Source organism: Carcharhinus amblyrhynchos, chromosome 5 (genome assembly GCF_965287045.1).
Source record: "Carcharhinus amblyrhynchos chromosome 5, sCarAmb.v2.hapA, whole genome shotgun sequence".
Taxonomy (NCBI): Eukaryota; Metazoa; Chordata; class Chondrichthyes; order Carcharhiniformes; family Carcharhinidae; genus Carcharhinus; species Carcharhinus amblyrhynchos.
In genome coordinates, this window is record NC_137328.1 from 75,520,545 (window position 1) to 75,545,756 (window position 25,212).

The following is a 25,212-nucleotide window of genomic DNA, read 5'->3' on the forward strand; positions in this document are numbered from 1 at the left end:
GCCCTCTCAAAATCCACCCTGAAATAATGAGCCCATTATCCTCCCCTCCTTTCATCTTTTAGCCTCTGCATTGACTAACTCATCATCTTTGGCTGTTTCAATCTTTAGTTTCTTTGACCTCTAAATTCACTGACTGCTTGCCATCTCTGAAGTTCCTCTTTTCCAAAAATCACATAGTCAAATTCCCAACTATCTACCCCAAGTTGTTGTATTGTATGGACTTTGATACCCTACTAGTTTCTATCAAAGACACTCATTTCTGACTACTGTATTTATCACCGTTGACACGCTCATCTCCTCCCAACACTCCTTCCTCTTCCTCCCAAGTAAATCCCTGCTTAAAAAAAAATCAAGCCACTTACAATCACACTTACTAAATTCTTAGCATTGGTCTTCCATTCATCGCAATATTTGTTTCAACTACTTCCTTGTGCAGTCCTTTGATGCCCTTGCCCCAGTAGCACAAATTATTCAGAATGGTGGCTGCAGCTCTTCTGGGGTGTCTCAAGCTGGAAATGGCACTAATGCATGTGCACTCTGGAAGTGTCCTAAACTGGCCAGTTTAAGCAGCTATTTTATGTTCTTGAAACTTTGACCACACAGGTCCACAGAATGCATGGGCTATTCACTCAAAGAAGGATGAGTTCAGCTCCAAAACATAACACTGCTTATGTTATTTATTTGGCCAGCTACCCAACTTGCAGGTATGGTAAGTTGGACTATTATTGCCAACGCACAGCTTAGGAAAGTACTTAGGAATGTTTTTGCAAGTGTTCTGGTGAATTGCAGGGGTGACGTTTGAGCTGACATTGAAAATGGTTTTATTCAAGTACTGTCCATCTGCTATTCAAATCCATCATTATCAATGTTTTCCTCAAAAGCACTTAATTAATCCTTCCAGACATAATAAAATGTGCTATTTCTAATATCATTCTTATGCTCTTAGGTCTTCCAGAGCGTGCAGTCTGTTATCAATTGTATCCAAATGTTTTGCTGGGTGTTCGTTTCATTATTAGAACAGGAGAGATAATTTGTGGCTATCCGAAATCAAGTGAAGGATCTAGTCAGAGGACTGATGTTTTGGGTGAAGAACTGAACACAAATTTATGTAGCCAGGTGAGGAGTACTGAATGTTAATGCTTTAATTCCATATCAAATTGTGTAGTCCTCAAACTCAAATAGTAAAATAAAAGTAACTTCTGAAAAAAGAAACAACTGTGACAATTTTCTAAACTTACAGAACTAACTTTGTATTGTTAATCACTTTGTGAATAATTTTGCATGGGATCCATTGCATGTAATTTTCGTATTTTCAATGGCTCATGAAGCTGAAAGTAACGATTGGAATCTGACGGCACAGTAATAGTTAAGAGTTGCTTTATTAGTTATAATGTTTGTTATTATGTTAAAGTAATATTTTTTCTGCAAAACAAAAGTAAATAGTTTCCACAATTGCCCACTTGGGAAAATGCAAAAGAAACTTTGTATCAAATAACTTTAATTGACTAAACTCTGTGCACCAAAAGTTTGTCTTTCCCATTTCCTATGGTGATGGATTCAGATTTGCAACTTACCCATGACAGTTCCAATGGAGGTAAGCAGCATGCAAGTTTGGTGTTCCCATCTTTTTAATATGATTGTAGAGGATGACAGAGTGAGTTCTCTGTTGAAGGCTTCAGCGTCATTCTGCTGCCTACACTGTGCTTAGCAGGGGGCAAAGCAGCTTTGTGTGAAAGCACGTGCTGTGGCCAGCTTCGTTTCTTGAGGGCAGGTTGTCCTTTTAAAGGGAAATTGTACTGAATAACAGTGTTGGAATTGAAAGCCTGGAAAATGGAACACCAAATGGATGACAGATGCAACACTACGAAGCATTTATTGTGCAGGTTGTCAAGCGGAGACTTGCCAGGGAGCCATGGGAACAAGGGGGCGCTTATGGATCTCCCTCAGAAGGGAGTGGGAGAAGTGTGACCAGGGAGTCAATTCATGGTGTTTGCAGCTAAGCAGCAGAACACAAAAACTCCAATGACCTCACTTGGATGGTCAAGATCAGACTTATGAAAGAAATTTTAGTTCATGGACTAAAAGGAACAGTAGCAACATGGATACAGAATTGACTTAAGTAATAGGAAACAAAGAATAATGGACAATGGATATTTTTCAGGCTGGGGGAAGGTTTTTAGTGGTGATCCCCTAGAGTAGGTATTGGACCTTTGCTTTTCTTGATGTATATTAATGACATAGATCAAGGGCAGCACGGTGGCACAGTAGTTAGCACTGGTGTCTCATAGTACTAAGGACCTGGGTTCAATTTCTGCCTTGGGTGACGGTCTGTATGAAGATTGCACATTCTCCCCATGTCTGTATGGGTTTCCTCCAGATGCTTCGGTTTCCTCCCACCGCCCAAAGATGTGCAGGTTAGGTAAAATTGCCCCATAGTGTTCGAAGGTTTGTAGGTTAAGGGGGATTAGCGGGGTAAATACATGGGGTTTTGAAGATAGCGCCTGGGTGGTTTGCTCTGTCAGAGAGTTGGTGCAGACAAGATGGGTTGATGGCTGCCACCTGTACTGCCAGTATTCTAAAATTCTATGATCTATGATTCTGTCTTCATATGGAGGGGTCATTCAGATTTCCTGTTTCCAGACATCCAAGAGTTAATGCCTACCCAGCCATAGGAAGGACGAAGAATGTAAACAATAGTGCAGACCTTGAGTGCCATTATTTTTGAGTCACTCAATTATCAATGATCTGTGGAGTAGCATTAACTAGAGATCTGACACATCAATATTGTGCATATAAGGGCAGTGTACTCTGTGACATTGGGGGGCATTTTCTGCTCCCATCTTCAGGGGTGAAAAAGGTAATAGGAGTGGAGATCCAAAACGGTGTTAATACAGACAGGATTTCCCTGATGGATTGTTCCTGTCCATGCTAATGATGTAACAGGAATCTTACTTTGAAAGTTGGGATCCCCATTTGAATAGACTTAAATATCATTATCAAGCTTAAAAGCTTGATAGTCCCACTCTGTTGAATTGTCCATTCACACTGATATGAATCGACAACAGGTTCCCCAGGACATGTACCTAGCCAGCAGAACCTGCCAGAAATGCACAGGTGAGTACAGCACCCCCAAGGGTGAGAGAGAGTCATGCCCAGGCACTGCCCTCTGGCACTGCTTAACGGGGTAGTGCTGGGAGTTTTATGTGCGAGTTTGGGGATCTGGAAGTTGCTGTTACTGTTCGAGTTCTCAATCTTGGAGCTTTACTGCCCATGCTCACATGTTGCATGGATGGGTATTCCATGGCAGGAGAGGAACTTTGTGGTGGTGGGAGGATTAGTTCCATAGGGGAAGTGCTAGGGGGAGTTCAGTGGTGAGGTGGGCGCATTTCCATGATAGAAGTATTGCGGGCAGTTCTGTGGTGGAGGTTGGGTTTCTATTTTTATTTTTTTAAAGTTCCTTTTAAAAGGGTCCCTGATCTTTTGAAAGCCTAGATTGTGTGTTTTTTTACATAGAGGGTGGTGGAGGCAGACATATTAGCGACATTTAAGACTTATCTGGATAGACACATGAATAGGCAGGAATAAAGGGTTACAGGCGGTTAGTCTAGATAGGACAACGTGATCAGTGCAGGCTTTGGGAGGCCAAAGAGCCTTTTCCTGTGCTGTACTACACTTTGTTCTTTGTTCTTTACATGAATTGAATGTATTTTGATGTTGTTAACCTACCCGCTCCCCAGTCATTGATCAACCATTGTATATAGTGCTGGTATGACATCATGCTGGTGTAGATTACAACAAGGAGACATGAGGCTGAGCGGGGGAAATGGGTTGGAATGAATTTGGCATGGGGGCATATATGTGACATAGGAGTAGGTGGGAGGGCTGATGGGATGTGAGGAATAAAGGCTAGAGCATCTAAAATTTAATGAAATAGCTGAGACAAAATCCCGAAGAAACAAGGTGGACCTTTAAAACAGTTTGCGTGGTACTTGACAGCCCCTGTGGCCACCTTCTGGGGCAGCGTGCCTGACACTTTCTGCCCCTGTCTCCAAAGAGTGAAAAGTTGGAAAAATCCCTGACTTGCGCTGCCCACCTAGGTAGCAAAACCTGTGGCCCATAGTTTCTAAGCTCCATGATCACGCATAGCTTGGGCATTTTTATCTTCTTAACTAAAACTACTGTAGAACATAGAACATAGGAAAACTACAGCACAAACAGGTCCTTCGGCCCACAAGTTGCGCCGATCATATCCCTACCTACTGGGCTTACCTATAACCTTCAATCCTATTACGTCCCATGTACCCATCCAAAAGTCCCTTAAAAGACCCTATCAAATTTGCCTCCACCACCACTGACGGCAACCAATTCCACTCACCCACCACCCTTTGAGTGAAAAGCTTACCGCTGACATCTCCTCTGTACCTACTCCCCAGCACCTTAAACCTGTGTCCCCTCGTAGCAACCATTTCAGCCCTGGGAAACAGCCTCTGAGAATCCACCTGATCTATACCTCTCAACATCTTATATACCCCTATCAGGTCACCTCTCGTCCTTCATCTCTCTAAGGAGAAAAGTCTGAGCTCCCTCAGCCTATCCTCATAAGGCATGCTACCCAATCCAGGCAACATCCTTGTAAATCTCCTCTGCACCCTTTCAATAGCTTCCACATCCCTCCTGTAATGAGGCGACCAGAACTGAGCACAGTACTCCAAGAAGGGTCTGACTAGGGTCTTATAAAGCTGCAGCATTATCTCCCGACTCCTAAACTCAATCCCTCGATTGATGAAGGCCAGTACACCATACGCCTTCTTAACCACATCGTCTACCTGCGAGGCCAGTTTAAGAGTCCTATGGACCCGGACCCCAAGGTCCTTCTGATCCCCTATACTGCTAAGAGTCTTTCCCCTGGTATTATACTCCTACATCCCATTTGACCTGCCAAAATGGACCACTACACATTTATCTGGGTTGAAGTCCATCGGCCACTTCTCCGCACAGTCTTGCATCCTATCTATGTCACGCTGCAACTTCTGACATCCCTCCAAACTATCCACAACACCACCCAACCTTCGTGTCGTCGGCAAACCTACCAACCCATCCCTCCACTTCCTCATCCAGGTCATTTATGAAAATTACAAACAGCAAGGATCCCAGAACAAATCCCTGGGGCACTCCACTGGTGACCGACCTCCATGCAGAAAAAGACGCATCTACAACCATCTCTGCCTTCTGCAGGCAAGCCAGTCCTGGATCCACAAGGCAACAGCCCTTGGATCCCATGCCCTCTCACTTTCTCAAGGAGTTTTGCATGGGGGACCTTATCGAACACATTGCTGAAGTCCATATAACTACATCTACCAGTCTTCCTTCATCAGTGTGTTTAGTCACATTTTCAAAGAACTCAACCAGGCTTATATGGCATGATCTGCCTTGACAAAGCCATGCTGACTACTTTTGAGCATACTAAACTTCTCTAAATGTTCATAAATCCTGTCCCTCAGGATCTTCTCCATCAGCTTACCAACCACTGAAGTTAAACTCACTGGTCGGTAATTTCCTGGCCTAACCTTATTCCCTTTCTTGAATATAGGAACCACATCCGCAATCCTCCGGAACCTCTCCCGTCTCCATCTACGACGCAACGATCATCGCCAGAGGTTCTGCAATCTCTTCCCTAGCCTCCCACAGTAACCTGGGGTACATCCCATCCGGTCCCAGCAACTTATCTGTCTTGATGCTATTCAAAATTTCCAACACATCCTCTTTCTTAATGTCCACATACTCAATCTTTTCGGTCTGCCGCAAGCCTGCAGTACAACCACCCAGATTTTTTTCCACTGTCAGTGCCGAGGTAAAGCATTCATTAAGCACCTCTGCTATTTCTACCGGTTCTGTACAAACTTCCCCACCTTCACATTTTATAGGTCCTATTCCTTCACCTCTCATCCTTTTACTCTTCACATATTTGTAGAACGCCTTAGGGTTCACCTTAATCTTACCTGACAAGGCCTTCTCATGACCCCTTCTGGCTCTCCTAATTTCCTTAAGTTCCTTCCTACAAGCCGTGTACACCTCTAGATCCCTAACATCTCCTAGCTCTCTGAACCATCTGTACGCTTTCCTTTTCTTTTTGATTAGGTTCATTACAACTTTTGTGCACCACGGTTCCCGCAACCTACCAAAACCTCTCTGTCTCATCGGAACATTGTCGTGCAGAACTCCAGACAAACATTCCTTGAAAATCTGCCACCTTACTTTGGTACTTTTCCCCAAGAATACCTCCTTCCAATTTACTCACCTAATTTCCTGCCTGATGGCTTCACGTTTCCCCTTACCCCAGATAAACACCTTCCTAGCTTGCCTGATTCTATCTCTTTCCAATGCTAGCGTAAAGGAGATAGTTATGATCACTATCCCCAGATGCTCTCCCACTGAGAGATCCAACACCTGTCTAGATTCATTAGCCAGTACCAGATCGAGTATAGCCTCGCCTCTTATAGGCTTATCCACATACTGTGTCAGGAAACCCTCCTAAACACACCTAACAAACTCCTCCCCATCCAAACCCTTACCCTAGGGATACTCCAATTGATGTTTGGGAAATTAAAATCTTCCATCACGACAACTCTGTTATTACTACATCTCTCCAGGATCTGTTTCCCTATCTGCTCCTCAACATCCTTGTTACTATTGGGCGGCCTATAGAAAACACCCAGCAAAGTTATCAACCCCTTTCTGTTCTGAACTTCCACCCACAGAGACTCCGTAGACAATCCCTCCACGGCGTCCACCTTCTCTACAGCCATAACACTATCCCTGATCAACAGTGCCACTCCCCCCTCTCTCTCTCTCTCTCCCCCTCCGCACCCCGTCCTTTCTGAAATATCTGAAACCCGGCACCTGAAGTATCCAGTCCTGTCCCTGAGACATCCAAGTCTCTGTAATGGCCACCATATCACGTTTCCAAACAGCAATCCACGCTCTAAGCTCATCCACTTTATTCACCACACTCCTGACATTAAAATAGACACATCTCAAACTTTCGGTCTGAGCGTTCCCCTTCTCCATCACCCATCTATCCTCCCTCTTACACTGTCTACAATCTTTCTCTATTTGCGAGCTAACCTCCTTGCTCCCAGTCACCTCATGTCGATTCCCTCCCCCCAACCTTTCTAGTTGTGTACATTATGAGATTATAATTGTGTACATTAATAAATCATATCTTCTACCAGAAGAATCAATTGTACTTTGCCTTAATTGCATTACCGTGCTAGCAAGTTCAACATGAAATGCTAATGGATGATTCTGATAGCTACTTTGATGATATTGCTCAATCAAATGACTGTTTATCAGAAGACTCTTTCTTACTTTTGGCTTGCAAACAAAAGTGGCACCCTACAATTTTGGAAGCTGCATTCCTCTGGAGCATAAATTTCTGAGAGAAGCATGACAACTGTTGTGGCAGTGAGTAAATGACATCCAAAAAATGTATGAGCCTGGAAATTGCTGTGAATAGTCTTATTTTATGAATACTTTGTGTTAGTATCAAGTTCCTCTTGATGCTATTTTGATCTATTTATTCCATCCATACAGTAACATGAGCGCAGTACCTTCCATGTTGTGATGTTCAGTTTCATCTGAAGGAGGTTATCTGCAAGTAGAGAAAGTAAAACAACATGGAATTTTTATTACTTTTACAAAATGTCCTTTATGATCTTCAGTTAAAAACTGGTTGCCAGTGCCATTGGCGAGTGACTGAGCTCCAACAGAAAGCGTGTAACATCAGTCCAGTGCTAAAGGAGTGCCTTCTGGTTTGGATTTATGTGAAACATAAGATTCAACTCTTGGATGATATTCTAAAACGTCTTCTCCTGAGAGAGCAACTGTGCAATATAAATTGGTAGGTATCGTCATTATTAAACATTGCATTTGCCTCCAGATTTCGAAAACAGGCAATAAATGACAACACTGTTCAGGGAGAAAAATATTGCTGACATTGAATGTTGAATGAAAGTGAGAAGGGGAAAGTTTAAAAGAGATATAAAGGGCAAGTTTTCACAGAGGGTGCTGAATGCCTGGAACGTGCTGTTGGAAGAGGTGGTGGAAGCGGATTCTATAACAACGTTCAAGAGGCACCTGGATAGATACATGAGGCAGGGGATAGAGGGATATGGACCATGTAGAGACAAGAAAATATTAGATTAGAGAGGCATCTGTGTTGGTACAGACTTGGTGGGCCAAAGGACCTGTTCCTTTGCTGTACTGATATTTGTTGCATCCTCTTATCTGACAGGATGAAGGCAGCATTTCATGATTTGCCTCAAGGCAAAAATCTATCTGCATCCCATTTTGTGTTGCACGGACTTCATGTCATGTGAGGCAATTTTTAAAACTGCCCATTGTCCATTTGTTGTACTTCTCTTTCATAGTGTGCTTCAGCATTTTATCAATACAGTTATTCATTATTTTCACATTTTTTGACATCCAGAAGAAATGGCTGCAGTGTCAGGTGTGAACTGTGGCAGGGCATTTCATCTGAAGTGTTTTAATCCCTTGAGTGCTCTGACTGTCAGGAATGGACACTAGACAGGTTTTCTCGTAAGTTTTTTTTAGAAAGAATAAGTATTTATTTCTCATTGGACCTGCTGGTTCTCTGGTCCACCAACTGTCCCTAATTGAATGAGGCTCTCGAGTGTGGCTTCTTAATTGACTGTTCTGAGAAAATCACAAATGACATCCCATCATGACAATCTGTCAGTTTCTGACCAGGAATTGAGCATGATGTCAGAGTGTCATTGATCTTGACACAAAATCCCACCATGTCAGTACCTATATTGATGGCTGCAAGTATTGTGCCCCTGCTTAACTGCACAGTCACTTAACTGTGCACTAAACATTGGCTGCACACTACAATCAGGCAAAAGAGCAAGCAGTATGATGTTTGCGTGTTGCCGAATTCAAAAGTAACAAGTGTGCAACAATTGTGTATTATGATCAATGCGCTTGTTTTGGACCTTTTCAAATTTCACAGCCAATTTTTCTAAGTGAATTGCTTATCCAAAGGAGATGTACGCAGAAATAGAAAGCATTTCTGAAAATTTTCATTTAGAGATTTAAATGCAATCACAATAACAATTATGCTAAATTAAACAACCACAACAGTGTGGATACATGAGGCTTTTCATTAGTTATATTAAATTCCCATTGCATTGAAAATAGCTTGCTGAAAGTATTTTCTAAGGCATTTGAATGATGGATTACATATAAAATAATAATCTGGAAAATAGATGATCCAAATAAATATTGATTCCTTGGTTATAATGTGCCTCATAAAATCAGTCAACCCAATGTACATTTGCTTAACAAGTATCAGTATTTTGGTGCTTCAATGTGTGCTCCACTTCAACAGATAGATTTAGTATATTATTAAGCTCAGTTACAGACATATAGATGGTTGAAGACAAAATAGTGAGACCAAAATAACTCAAATTAAAGATGATCAAAATGTCACTTATTTACACACACAAAAGTGGAAAAAAATTAAGTATCATGAGTAACAATGTCAAAAACTCCTACACTGTTGAAACATAAACTGTCTTCTAGTTAAAATAACAACATTAAAACTTTTGTATTAGAAGAGCTGGATTTTTGCTAAGTCAGAGGTTTACGGTATGGAAACAGGCCCTTCAGCCCAACTTGTCCGTGCCACCTTTATTTTTTAACAACTAAGCTAATCCCAATTGCCCCCACTTGGCCCATATCCCTTGATCTTACTCATGTAATTGTCTAAATATTTTTTAAAAGACAAAATTGTACCTGCCTCTACTATTACCTCTGGCAGCTTGTTCCAGACACTCATCACCTGTGTGAAAAAATTGCCCCTCTGGACCCTTTTGTATCTCTCCCCTTAAACCTATGCCCTCAAGTTTTAGAGTCCCCTACCTTTGGAAAAAGATATTGACTATCTAGCCCCTATGATCTATGCCCCTCATTATTTTATAGACCTCTGTAAGATCCACTAAGCCTTCTGTGCTGCAGAGGAAGAAGTCCCAGTCTATCCAGCCTCTCCTTATAACTCAAACCATCAAGCCCTGGTAGCACACTTGTAAATTTTTTCTGCAGTCTTTCTAAAATAACGTCCTTTGTGGATGAACAGAGGGATCTAGGTGTATGTGTACATAGATCCCTGAAAGTTGGGAATCAAGTAGATAGGGTTGTTAGGAAGGCATACGGTGTCTTGGCGTTTATTGGTAGGGGGATTGAATTTAAGAGCCGCAGCGTCATGTTGCAACTGTACACAACTCTGGTGCGTCCGCACTTGGAGTATTGTGTGCAGTTCTGGTCCCCACATTATAGGAAGGATGTGGAGGCTTTGGAGAGGGTGCAGAGGAGGTTTACCAGGATGTTGCCTGGTATGGAGGGGAGGTCCTATGAGGAGAGACTGAGGGATTTGAGGTTGTTTTCATTAGAAAGAAGGCGGCTGCGGGGGGACCTTATTGAAACATATAAGATGATCAGAGGTTTGGATAGGGTGCACAGTGATAGCCTTTTTCCTCGGATGGAGAAAGCTAGCACAAGGGGGCATAGCTTTAAATTAAGGGGTGGTAGTTATAGGACGGATGTCAGGGGTAGGTTCTTTACCCAGAGGGTGGTGAGGGATTGGAATGCCCTGCCTGCTGCAGTTGTGGATGCGCCTAGTTTGGGGGCGTTTAAGAGATCCGTGGATAGGTTTATGGATGGAAAGGGTTTGGTTTAGGTTAGAGGGTCATTGTTTTTTAACTGGTCGGCGCAACATTGTGGGCCGAAGGGCCTGTTCTGCACTGTTATGTTCTATGTTTCTATAATAGGGTGACCAGAACTGTACACGATGTTCCAAGTGTGGCCTTACCAATGTCAAGACATTCCAACTCCTGTATCCAATGTTCTGCCCAATGAAACCGAGCATGCCGAATGTCATCTTAACTATTCTGTCCACTTGTGTCTCCACTTTCAATGAGCTATGAACATGTACTCCTAAATCCTTTGTTCTATAAATCTCCTCAACGCTCTACCATTAATTGAGTAAGTCTTGCCCTGGTTCGATTTACCAAAATGCATTACCCCGCGTTTATCTAAATTAAACTCCATCTGCCATTTGTCAGCCCATTGACTCAATTGATCAAGATCCCATTGCAGTTGGAGGAAACCTTCTTCACTGTCCACTACGCCACTAATCATGTCATCTGCAAACTTACTAACCTAAACTCTCATCCAAATTATTAATATTTGTCTTTAAAAGTGGCCAGGACTAAGATGCAGAGGTCCTGCCCCATTTCCAATAGATCCAATTAAGGCAAGAGGCAGGGCATAAAATGCACAAATAGGAAGCCCAAACTCAGCAGGGCCATTTGAACTTAGATCTGAGTTGCAGCAAATCTAATTTTGGCTGGTTTAAGGGCATTGTCCTATAATGTGGGAGTCATGAATTGATGGAGTAGACATAAATGCCCTTGAAGCATGATATAGCCCATTTAAGTCTTATGATCTAAAGTTTATTTAAAGCCCCCCCTTTCTATAAACATGAAAAAAAGAGCCACTGGTCTCATTGACAGTTTAAATAAATCCTCTGCTGAACTTATTTGATTGATTGGTATAGGTTAGAAAAAAAGCCTGATCATGCAATTTCATTAGAGGAATTTGTTGATATTTCTAAAGGGTGATAAATATCCCATTATGAAGGCTTGGCTGAGTTATAAAAGTTAAAATTCTTGGTAGTGGGAGTTGAGTTCACAGATCGATTGACAGTTTAAAGTGGATATTAAAGGATTAGCTGTCTTTTTATGAAGTACTTGTATACATTTTGTTGTTTTTAATAAGAAATCGACCGCCTGAGATTTAAAAACTCTGACTGGGTTTCATGAATAACAGTTTCCTTCATTGCCAAAAGACAAAATTAGATTGTTTTTATTTATGTCCATGTGGCCCATAGTGGATACTGGGTGATTAGCTATAGAGAAGTCATGAGCGTTTATGAAGGACATGTGGAGTCAGTAGAGGAATAGGTTTGCATGCCGCAGATATGAAGAAGCATGGGGATGGGTGGAGGCGTATGTTAGCGTGGAGGGGTCATGGATAAGGGCTAGAGGGCTTAATAGCTGGGACAACTAATTGGGACAAAGTCTCAGAGAGCTGAAATGGGCCTCCTAACCAGCCTGAATTGGCGTTCACCCAACTACATGATTGCTAATTGTCTGCTTCTAAGATTGGCGAGCTCCACTCTAACTCACTCCAACCTCTTTGGAGTGAACATTAGGTCTAACGGGACTCTTCAGTAGGTAGGGCAATTTCCCAACTTGAGTAAACCATCTCAGTAGTGAAAATCTAGCCATTAATCTATTCAACGTGCTATAATTTTCAAACATTATTTAATGTTAGATTGTGATTTGATTTATTTTTGTCACATGTATTAGTATACAGTGAAAAGTATTGTTTCTTGTACACTGTACAAACAAAGCATACGATATGTAGAGAAGGAAAGGAGAGGATTCAGAATGTTGTGTTACAGTCATAGCTAGGGTGTAGAGAAAGATAATGTAAGGAAGGTCCATTCAGAAGTCTGATGACAGCAGGGAAGAAGCTGTTCTTGAGTTGATTGGTATGTGACCTCAGGCTTTTGCATCTTTTTCCTGATGGAAGACGGTGGAAGAAAGTATGGTCGGGGTGCGTGGGATCCTTGATTCTGCTGGCTGTTTTTCTGAAGCACCGGAAAGTGTAGGCTGTCAGTGGATGGGAGGCTGGTTTATGTGATGGAACGGGTTTTGTTTACGATCCTTTGTAGTTTCTTGCAGTCTTGGATAGAGCAGGAACCACACCAACCTGTGATACAACCAGAGAGGATGTTTTCTATGGAGCGTCTGTGAAAGTTGATGAGAGTTGTAGCTGCCGTGCCAATTTCCTTAGCCTCCTGAGAAAACAGAGGCATTGGTAGGCTTTCTTTACTATAACCTCGGTGTGGAGGAACCAGGACAGATTGCTGGTGATTTGGACACCTAAAAATATGAAGATTTTGGCCATTTGTGGAAGTGGAGGGATGGGTTAGTAAGTTTGCGGACAATACGAAGGTTGGTGGTGTTGTGGATAGTCTGGAGGGATGTCAGAAGTTGCAGCGTGATATAGATAGGATGCAAGACTGAGCGGAGAAGTGGCAGATGGACTTCAACGCAGATAAATGTGTCGTGGTCCATTTTGGCAGGATCAAGGGTAGGAGTCTTAGCTGGGTTGAAGAGCAGAAGGATGTTGGGGTCCGGGTCCATAGGACTCTTAAATCGGCCTTGCAGGTGGAGGATGTGGTCAAGAAGGCGTATGGTGTACTGGCCTTCATTAATCGAGGGATTGAGATTAGAAGTTGGGAGGTAATGCTGCAACTTTATAAGACCCTTGTCAGACCCCACTTGGAGTACTGTGCGCAGTTCTGGTCACCTCACAACAGGAAGGATGTGGAAGCTATTGAGAGGGTGCAGAGGAGATTTACAAGGATGTTGCCTGGATTGGGAGGCATGCCTTAGGTTCAGGGAGCTAGGTCTCTTCTCCCTGGAGAGATGAAGGTTGAGAGGCGACCTGATAGAGGTTTATAAAATGTGGAGAGGAATAGATAGGGTGGATTCTTGGAGGCTATTTCCCAGGGCTGAAATGGTCACTACGAGAGGACACAGGTTTAAGGTGCTGGGAAGCAAGTACAGAGGAGATGTTAGGGGAAAGTTTTTCACTCAGAGGGTAGTGAGTGAGTGGAATCAGCTGCCGTCGGTGGTGGTAGAGGCGAACTCGCAGGGGTCTTTTAAAAGACTTCTGGATGAGTATATGGGATCTAATGGCATTGGGATTTACAGATAGTTCTATGGCTTGGTAGGAATAGATGTGATCAGCGCAACTTGTGGGCCGAAGGGCCTGTTTGTGCTGTAGTGTTCTATGTTCTATTTCCATTTCATCCCCATTGTGTAAACAAAGTGGCACAGATTTAAAAGCTCATAATATGATGCTTTAATGGTCATTTTTCTAACAGTTAGTATAAATTCCTAGCTCTGCCCTTCATTGAACAAAGGATAAAGAGCAAATTCATATCACAGGCTCACCAATAATCATAGTAATGATTAATATGAGCTTGCATTCAGATTACTACATGTTCCAAGTGCAGAATTTAAATAGTAAGTGTGGGGAATTTTAACCCCAGCAAGGTTCAGGAGGATTAAAAAGGTAAATTTGTGAAACTTGCGTCCAAGCAACTAAATTGACAATGTGGAAAATAGCCTTGATATGTCTGCCTACAAATCAAATTGAATCTAATCAATTAATATCTCATTAGTCTACTGTCAATCACCAGCAAAGTGATGGAAGGTGCAATTGATGTGCTTTCAATGGCACTTAGTCACCAATTACCTGCTCACCAATGCTCAGGACCACTTAGCCCCCCCAGCCCCCCAGACCTTATTATAGCCTTCATCTAAACGTGACAAAAGAGCCGATTTACACTGGTGAGATGAGAGTGACTGCTCTTGACATCAGTACAGCATTTGACCAAGTTTGGCATCAAGGAGCCCTAGCAATATCAAAGGCAATAGAATCACTCTTCACCAGTTGGAGTCATGTATCTAGCACAAAGGAAAATTGTTGTCATTCATGAAATTGTAGAGTAACTACAATTAAGGTGAAAGTCATTTGTCCTTTATATCTGCACTCTCTCCCTGCAAGAGAGTCTCAGCCATTTCCATTCCCACTCATTTCTCCATAGCCTTGCAAGTTTTTTCTATTCAGATAATTAGCCAAATCCCTTCTGAAATGCATGATTGAATCTGCCTCCACCACACTTTCAAGTAGTATATTCCAGATCCTAACAAATCTTTGCATTAAAAAACTCTCATGTCAGTTTTAATTGATTTACAGTGAATAAGAAAACAATGTCCTCTGGTTCTAGACTCTTCTACCGAGAGCAGTTTCTCCTTATCTACTGTGTCCAAAGCCCTCATGGTTTTTAATGCTGCTAACAAATTTCCTCTCAAATGTTTCTTTTGCAAAGAGAGCAATCTCAGCTTCTTACATCTAGTCACATAACTAAAGTTTCTCAGCTCCGAAACCATTCTTTTCATTGAATCCCTACAGTGCAGAAGGAGGCCATTTGGCCCATTGAGTCTGCACTGACCACAGTGCCACCAAGGCCCTATTCCCGTAACCCCACATATTTACCCTTCTAATCTCTCTAGCACTTGGGTCAATTTAGCATGTCCAATCAACCAAACCTGCACTCCTTTGGACTGTGGGAGGAAACCGGATCACATGGAGGAAACCCATGCAGACACAGGGAGAATGTGCAAACTCCATACAGACAGTGACCCAAGGCCAGAACTGAACCCGGGTCTATAAGACAGCAGTGCTAACTACTATGGCACTGTGCAGCCCTGCCTTTTACATTTTTTCTGCATCCTCTATATGTCATCATATTCTTCCTAAGGTGTGTTGTCCAGAATTGGACACAATTCTCATGTTAAGGCTGAACCAATGTTTGTAGTAGTAGTACATCTCAGAAGTCAGGGAAGAACTTCACGACCAGTTTTGTGGCTGACTACTCACCAAATACTCAATTCCAAAATATCCTGGCTTAACTCTTGACCATACATTGACTTGCTGGTAACACGTCTAGAACATTGAAGCCAAGGTCAAGATGACAGTAAATCTCATATGAAAACTGGCAGTACTACCTAGAGCAGTAGAGCTAACACGCTACACACTGCTGCACTCACCCAAGTCAATCCAACAGCAGAATACAGTTGCACAACCTGGCTGAGAAGCTGCCGTGCAAACACGGTAGATAGCCACCTCCACAAAACCTTAAGAATTACTTTTGGGACACTGAAACAAACACAGCTTGTGTGGCATCCTATGTTAGCACATATTAAACCACCTCATGCCTGGAGGGAAAATATCCACCTCAAAGAACGCCCTGGCTAACAGTTAAGAAGGCACTCACATTGACACAGGACCTTACAAAAAAAAACACACACATGCTTGAAATCCCAGAAACTCAATTGGAACATTCTCCATACTCTACAAACTGAGAGAGCCCCAACCCTCTGATGAATTTCCTGGTGACTGCAGATATTACTAGCTGCAACCTGGAGCTTTATTTCCAAGGAAAATCCTCAACCACATGAGGACAGACCAGGCAAGGTGCGATTTGATTTGTTTTATTATTGTCATGTGTATTAACATACAGTGAAAATTATTGTTTCTTGTGTGCTATACAGACAAAGCATACCATTCATAGAGAAGGAAATGAGAGAGTGCAGAATGTAATGTTACAGCCATAGCTAGGGAGTAGAGAAAAATCAAATTAATGCAAGGTAGTTCCATTCAAAAGTCCGACGGCAACCGGAAAGGAACTGCGCTTGAGTCAATTGGTAGGTGACCTCAGACTTTTGTATCTTTTTCTGGATGGAAGAAGGTGGAAGAGAGAATGGCCAGGGTGTGTGGGGTCCTTAAGTATGCTGGTTGGTTTGCCGAGGCAGCAGAAAATGCAGACAGACCCAATGGATGGGAAGCTGGTTTGCATGATGGATTGGCCCATATTCATGACCTTTTGTAGTTCCTTGTGGTCTTGGGCAGGAGCCATACCAAGCTGTGATACAGCCAGAAAGAATGCTTTCTATGGTACGTCTGTAAAAGTTGATGAGTGTTATAGCTGACATGGCAAATTTCCGTAGTTTTCTGAGAAAGCAGAGGCATTGGGCTTTCGTAACTATAGAGTCAGCATGGGGGAATCAAGACAGGTTGTTAGTGTTCAGGACACCTAAAAATGTGAAGTTCTCAACCATTTCTACTTCATCCCTGTTGATGTAGACACTTGATGTGGCTACTTGCTCCACAAATAGAACACGAGGACCAGCTCAAATTGTGATTCTGGCTATCCAAATCAGACCATTGGCCATACATTGAACTTTCAGCCCAAAGAGATCCATTCCTGTTGGCATTGCACCATTCATACCGTGTCAGCTGAAGTCATTGAATGGGTTGTTAATCTTGGCATCAAACTATAATTGCTTCTCCATCTATACAAATAAAAATATATTGTGCCTTCATATTCAAATCTAGTTTATTAACATATATCAAAGAGAATAGTGGTCCTAATGCAAGCATGATGAACAACACTGTATACTTCCATCCTGTCAAAACAGCTGTTTCCTAATATTCTCTGTTCTGTTCTTTAGCCACTATCCTTTAATTCCACAGTCTTCAATATATATTCTTTTAAATTTATTCCTTCAGTTTGGCCACTGAAGATGTGCACAATTGGAATACAAAATAGGACCATTTGTACAATCAAAAAATAGAGAAAATTACAGTACAAGAACAGACCCTTAGGCCTCTAAGCCTGCACCTCCTATGCTGCCCGACTTAACTAAAACCCCCTAACCTTCCGGGGACCATATCCCTCTACTCCCATTCTATTCATGTACTTATCAAGGTGCCCTTTAAAAGTCACTACTTTTAAAGGGTATCCAATTCCACTACCTCCCCTGGCAACGAGTTCTAAGCACCCACTACTCTCTGTGTAAAAAAAAAACCTGCTCGTACATCTCCTTTAAACCTTGCCCCTCGCACCTTAAACCTATGCCCCTAGTAATTGACTCTTCCACCCTGGGAAAAAGCTTCTGACTATCCACTCTGTACATGCCTCTCAATCTTATAGACTTCTATCAGGTCTCCCCTCAACCTCCATCGCTGCAGTAAGAACAAACCAAGTTTCTCCAACCTTTCCTCATAGCTAATGACCTCCGTACCAGGCAACATCCTGGTAAATCTTTTCTGTACCGTCCCCAAAGCCTCCACATACTTTTGATAATATGGCAACCAGAATTGAACACTATATTCCAAGTGTGGCCTAACTAAGGTTCTATAAAGCTGCAACATGACTTGCCAATTTTTAAACTCAACGCCCTAGCAGATGAAGACAAGCATGCCATATGCCTTCTTGACTACCTTCTCCACCTGCATTGCCACTTTCAGTGACCTGTGTACCTGTACACCCAGATCCATTTGCCTATCAATACTCTTAAGGGTTCTGCCATTTACTGTATGCTTCCTATCTGTATTAGATCTTCCAAAATGCATTAGCTCACATTTGTCCACATTAAACTCCATCTGTCATCTCTCCACCCAAGTCTCCAACTGATCTATATCCTGCTGTATCCTCTGGTCCTCATCGCTATCCACAAATCCACCAACCTTTGTGTCATCTGCAAACTTATCAATGTTTGTAACCAATCCAGTTACATTTTCCTCCAAATCATTTATATATATTACAAACAGCAAAAATTCATTATACAGCTTATAATATGTAGTGTGAATTGTCAGCTAAATAAAATAATTACAGCCGTAAGAACAAAAAAAGTAATTTACAAGCTGCAGAAATAATAGATGACAATATGAGTTTTTTTTATCTTCAGGATTGACTCTGCACTTGGTTTGCTGCTCCTAGGTGAAGCTGCCAAAATAAACATGACTTGTTTGAAGGCTTTGACAGAGCTTGGCATAATTCTTATATCACATTTTAGTTCTCATAATTTAAAACAGGTAAAGATGAAGCTACATGGTATGTAATGCAAAATGTTACTGATCATTCTCTTAAGAACTAGTTTTCTCTTAATTTAAGGATACTTGTTTAAGTTTAAAACTCTTGAAAACTTTGCAGCTTTTCTGATCCAATCCCAACGTAATTAGGGCCAGAGTAGGACAGAACAGCAGAAATCAAGATAAGTTGAATGAAAATCTTTCTGGATAGGTGTGTGGAGCTGGGAGCCTCAACTTGTCCCTTAAAAGACAATTTCCAGGAGGGGCTTCCCTACATCAGGAGTTCCCATGCACTGGGTCTACAAAGAGACCTATACAGGTCTTGTATACTTGGTCAAGCTATTTGGAGTATCCAGCCCACTGCTGGATTTGGGGATCATCATAATCCAGGCTAGGATGGAGGCATGGACCCTTGAAGTATTGTAAATGTAATTTTTAAAAATGTATTTAAAATAAATGAAAATGGCTTGCTTTGTAAAGGCAGAAGACATTTGATCAGGTGCCATATCAAAGGTAACTGCAGAAAATGTAGGTCATTGTGTAGGGAATAGCAACTTAGCATGGATAGATGATTGACTGGCTGACAGTAAACAGTGGACGTTGCCTTTAACAAGGTACCACATGGTAAGTTGTTGCAGAAGATTAAATATCACAGGTTCCAAGGTGAGGTAGTGGAAACAAAATTGGCTTGACAACATAAGACAGAGGGTGGTTGTATAGGGTTCTTTTTCAAACTGGATGCTTGTGACCAGTGGCGTGCCTCAAGGATTGGTGTTGGGTCCGCTGTTGTTTGTATTAATGATTTGGATGATAATTTAGGAGGCATGGTTAGTAAGTTTGCAGGTAATACCAAGATTGGTGTATAGTAGATTATCTAGAAGGTTATCTAGGATTGCAATGGGATCTTGATCAATTGGGCCAGTGAGCCGATGAATGTCAGATGGAGTTTAATGTAGATTAATGTGAGGTGATGCATTTTGGTAGATCAGCGGGGCAGATCCTACTCAGTTAATGGCAGGGCATTGGGGAGAGTTATGGAACAAAGAGATCTAGGAGTACAGGTTCATAGCTCCTTGAAAGTGGAGTCACAGATGGACAGGGTTCTGAAAAAGGCATTTGCCATGCTTGGTTTCATTGGTCAGAACATTGAATACAACAGTTGGGACATCTTGTTGAAGTTGTACAAAACATTGATAAGGCCATACTTGGAATACTGTGCACAGTTCTGGACACCCTATTATAAAAACTATTAAATTAGAAAGATTTACTAGGATGCTACCAGGACTTGATGATTTGAGTTATAAGGAGATAGACTGGGACTTTTTTTCCCTGGAGCATAGGAAGCGTAGGGGTGATTTTAGAGGTCTATAAAATAATGAGGGGCATAGATAAGGTCAACATCTTTTTTCGAAGGTAGGGGAGTCTCAAACTAGAGGGCATAAGTTTAAGTTGAGAGGGGAGAGATACAAAAGGGTCCAAAGGGACAATTTTAGCACACAGAGGGTGGTGAGTGTCTGGAACAAGCTGCCAGAGATAGTAGTAGAGACGGGTACAATTTTGTCTTTTAAAAAGCATTTAAACAGTAAGATGGGTATAAAGGAATAAGGGCCAAATGCAGGCAATTGGGACTAGCTTAGGGGTTTAAAAAAAAAGAGTGGCATGGACACGTTGGGGCGAAGGGCCTGTTTCCATGCTGTAAATGTCTATGATTTCTAATAAAACCCAAGGTAGTACATGCTTTATTAATTGCTCTCCACCTGTCTTGTCACCTTCAATGATTAATACGTATACACCAGTTTCCTCTGCTCCTGTGCCCCTTTAAGAATTTTACCTCTTATATTGTCTTTCCATGTTTTTCCTGCCAAATGCATCATCTCACACTTCTCTGCACTGAATCTCATCTGCCCGCTATTTGTCCATTCAAGAACGCGAGAACTGGATGCAGGAGTAGGCAATTCAGCCCCGCAAACCTGCTCCACCATTCAATACAATCATGCCCATTCTCCATAACCCATTACTAATTAAAAATCTGTTTATCTCCTTCAATTTACTCAATGTCTCAGCATCCATCAGTACTTGAGCGAATCTAGGTGTTATAATGTATGAATCATAAAATGTTAGTATGCAGGTACAGCAAGTAATTAAGAAATTAATGAAATGCTATCTTTTATTACAAGAGGAATTGCACATAGAAGTAAGTGTGTTATGCTTCAGTTATATAGGGCGTTGGTGAGATCACTGCTTGAATACTGTATGAAGTTTCGGTCTCCTTATTTAAGGAAGGACATAAATGTGTTGGAGGAAAGAAACTCGGATCAGGAGTAGGCATTCAGTCTGTCAAGCTGTTCTACCATTCAATATGATCATGGCTTCTTCTCAATCCCAATGCCATTTTCTCACTTTCTCACCATACCACTTGCCGTTAAAGCCTAAACAAAACTATCTCTTTCTTAATTATATTCAATAACCTTGCCTTCATCACATTCTGTTGTAGAGAATCTCACAGGTTCACTACCGTTTTGAGTGAATAAGTTTTTCCTCATCTCAGTCCTAAATAGTCTGTTCCATATTTTGAGACTGTGTCCCCTGGTTCTTGATTCCACAACCAAAGAAAACATCCTTCCTATATCTAATCTATCCAGCAGTGTTGGAATTTTCAATCAGATCTCCCTTCACCCTTCTAAATTTTATTGAATACAGGCCAAATTGAACCAGTCTCTCCTCAAAGGGTAGTCCTGCCAGTGCCAGTATCAGATTGGTAAACCTGTGCTGCATTCCCTCAATGTCAAGTATATCCTTAAGTAGGGAGACCAAAACTGCATGCAGTACTCCAGCTGAGGTCTCACCAAGGCCCTGTATAATTACTGTAAGACATCCCTACTTTTGAACTCAAATCCTTTTGCAATGAAGGCCAACATACTATTTGCCTTTGTAATAAGTCCACAGAGGCAAAAGTCCCATCACCAAGTTACTTTATTTACACCATACATTTATACACAACCAACTCTCCAGTTGCTCCCTGCAGAATACAGCCTGACACACCTGCTTTAAATAGGGAGCATGAGGCTCCCTGATTTAACCATCAATTAAGACTCATCAGGTAGTTCTTTTTGGGTACCAGTTAATTATACAAAATCAAATTAACTCGGTGACAAATTAAAAGGGGCAGCTCCTGAAAAGGAGGGGGAGCAGCCCAAGACTCATCAGGTAGTTCTTTTAACGGCCCAATGAGTCATAAGAACATAAGAAATAGGAGCAGGAGTAGGCCATCTGGCCCTTCGAGCCTGCCCCGCCATTCAATAAGATCATGGCTGATCTGTCGTGGCTCAGTTCCACATTCCCGCCCTCTCTCCATAACCCTTAATCCCCTTTCTTATCAAAAACCCATCAACCTGCATCTTAAAAATATTTAGTGAGGTAGCCTCCACCACTTCAACAGGCAGAGAATTCCAGAGATTCACCACCCTTTGAGTGAAGAAGTTCTTCCTCAACTCCGTTCTAAACCGCCCCCCCTTTATCTTGAGGCTGTGCCCCCTAGTCCTACTGTCCTTTCTGAGCAGGAAGAGTCTCTCCACCTCTATCCTATCCATCCCATTCATCATCTTATACGTCTCAATGAGATCTCCCCTCATTCTTCTAAACTCTAACAAGTACAAGCCTAGTTTATTCAGCCTCTCCTCATAGCTCAACCCCCTCAACTCCGGCATCAGCCTAGTAAACCTCCTCTGCACTCCCTCCAAGGTCAAAATATGGAGTAGGGGGCGTGAGTATGGTTGGTGGCGTTCCGGCAAATAGGGTCCAGGTGAAGGCTGGGATGAAGGCGCTTCATCTGAATGCACGAAGCATTCGGAATAAAGTGGATGAGCTGGTGGCGTAGATCTGCACAAATGGATATGATGTGGTGGCCATTACAGAGACGTGGCTGCAAGGTGACAGGGACTGGGAGCTGAATGTCCAGGGGTATCAAGTGTTTAGGAAGGATAGGCGGGAGGAGAAAGGGGGGTGCGTAGCTCTGCTGATTAAGGATAGCATCAGGGTGATAACAAGGGATGATATTGGAGCCAAAGAGCAGAAAGTAGAATCGTTGTGGGTAGAGATTAGGAACAGCAAAGGGAGGAAGATGCTGGTGGGTGTCGTCTACAGGCCCCCGAATAATGATCTGGAGCTGGGGCGGGCTGTTAACGCGCAAATAAGTGCGGCGTGCAGGAATGGGACGGCCGTAATTGTGGGGGATTTCAATCTGCATATTGATTGGTCGACCCATGTTGGACGCGGTGAGCTCGAGGAGGAGTTCTTGGAATGCTGCCGGGATAGTTTCCTGGAACAGTGTGTGTTGGAGCCGACGAGGGAGTGAGCTATCTTGGATCTGGTGCTATGTAATGAGGCGGGTAGAGTCAGGGACCTTGTGGTGAAGGAACCTCTTGGGGAGAGTGATCATTGTATGGTGGAGTTTCTGGTGCAGATGGAGGAGGACAAAGTGGGTTCCCGGACACGTGTCCTTTGTTTGAACAGAGGGGAGTACGGTAGGATGAGAGAGGAATTGGCGAATGTGGACTGGGGGAGCACGTTGGAAGGTAGATCTGCTGAGGAGTAGTGGAGGATTTTTAAGGAGATCTTTCTTGGTGCTCAGCAGAAATTTATTCCGATGGTCAAAAAGGACTGTAGGAGGAGAGGTAATAAGCCGTGGATAACGAAGGAGGTGAAGGAAAGTGTTAAATTAAAAGCGGAGGCATTTAGAGTAGCTAAGAGTAGTGGGCGAGAAGAGGATTGGGAGAGGTTTAAATGTCAACAAAGATTGACAAAGAAATTGATAAAGAAGGGTAGGAGAAACTATGAAGCTGGGCTAGCGCTTAATATAAAAAAGGATAGCAAGAGTTTTTATATGTATATAAAAAGGAAGAGGCTGGCTAGGGTGAACGTTGGACCCTTAGAGGATGAGAAGTGGGACTTAGTGGTAGGGGATGGGGAAATGGCTGAGGTCTTGAATAACTTTTTTGTTTCGGTCTTCACGGAGGAGGACGTGAATAATTTGCCGGGTGTTAGAGATGGAAAGGTGGTAGGACTGGAGGGCCTCAATGACATTACTGTTACTAGAGAGGCAGTGCTCGACAGACTGGAGGGACTGATTGTGGACAAGTCCCCAGGACCGGATGGAATGCATCCAAGGGTTCTGAAAGAAATGGCGGAGGTGATAGTGGATGCCTTGGTGGTTATTTTCCAGACGTCGCTGGATTCCAGGGAAGTGCCGGAAGATTGGAAAGCGGCTAATGTTACGCCGTTGTTTAAGAAGGGTGCCAGGCAAAAGGCGGGGAATTATAGGCCGGTTAGTTTAACGTCTGTTGTAGGTAAAATGTTAGAATCCGTCATCAAGAAGGAAATAGCGAGGCATCTTGAGGGGAATTGCTTGATAGAGCAGACGCAGCATGGTTTCGTTAAGGGGAAGTCGTGTCTGACAAATTTACTGGAGTTCTATAAGGATGTGTCTAGGGCGGTGGATAGAGGAGAGCCGGTGGATGTGGTCTTTCTTGATTTTCAGAAGGCGTTTGACAAGGTACCTCACAAGAGGTTATTGCAGAAGGTCAGGGGACATGGAGTTGGGGGTAGGGTGTTAGCGTGGATAGAGGACTGGTTGTCAAATAGGAGGCAGAGAGTGGGGGTTAATGGGTGCTATTCGGATAGGCGGTTGGTGACTAGTGGAGTGCCTTGGGTCGGTGGTGGGGCCTCAGTTATTTACCATTTATATAGATGATCTGGAGGAGAACACCGAGTGTATGGTGTCAAAATTTGCTGATGACACCAAGATTGGTGGAGGCAAATGGAATTTAATGTTGGCAAGTGCGAGGTGGTCCACTTTGGTAGGAATAATGGTAGGAAGGATTATTACTAACGTGGAAAAAAACTGCAGCAGGCGACGGTGCAGAGGGACCTCAGGGTCCTTGTGCACGAGTCGCAAAAACCCAGCTTGCAGGTGCAGCAGGTGGTCAGGAAGGCGAATGGGATGCTGGCCTTCATAGTGAGGGGGATTGAATATAAAAGTAGGGAGGTCTTGCTGCGGCTATATAGGGCATTGGTGAGGCCGCAGCTGAAGTACTGTCTGCAGTTTTGGGCGCCGTACTTACGCAAAATCGAACTCAAATTAACTTAGGGACAAATTAAGAGGAGCAGCCCCCCAAAAGGAAGAGGGGAAAGACCCAAACAAAAAACAAAGTTGAAAGGAAACTTAAAATATTAAATCAAAAGGCGATTGTCAGGGTCGATAATATACCCAGCCCCTGCGGTACCAAGCGGGCGTGGAAGGAGAGAGACTCATCAGGTAGTTCATACTGTAGCAAGCCAACCTCATTAGCCTGGCTGAAGTCATCACAGCCTTCCTAATTGCCTGTTATCCCTAGTTCTCCACTTTCATTGACTGCCCCAGAGTTATAGATGACATCCTATTTGATAATGACCTTGGTAAACTATCCCTCTTAACTTTTCTTGACCTGCCTGCTGCCTCTGAAACAGTTAATTACAACTTCTCCTCCATTGCTTCTTCTCTGCTGTCTACATAAGTAGGTGGGCCTGCACTCTTCCTGGATTCAATTTTACCGAGTCAGTTGTGAACTCAGAATCACC

General features: G+C 42.7%; 1 protein-coding gene across 4 annotated transcripts in view; it reads left to right on the forward strand.

Moving 5' to 3' along the window:
- tmem232 (transmembrane protein 232) overlaps window positions 1-25,212 on the forward strand; it is a 74,120-nt gene that overhangs the window by 25,181 nt on the left and 23,727 nt on the right. For 3 of the 4 annotated variants that reach the window (XM_080189031.1, XM_080189033.1, XM_080189034.1), the window contains 4 exons: window positions 947-1,116; window positions 7,722-7,900; window positions 8,294-8,374; window positions 18,474-18,600. In XM_080189031.1, the coding sequence (XP_080045157.1) occupies window positions 947-1,116; window positions 7,722-7,900; window positions 8,294-8,374; window positions 18,474-18,600 (557 nt within the window). The remainder of the gene's footprint in view (window positions 1-946; window positions 1,117-7,721; window positions 7,901-8,293; window positions 8,375-18,473; window positions 18,601-25,212) is intronic. The other variant, XM_080189032.1, reaches the window with a different exon arrangement.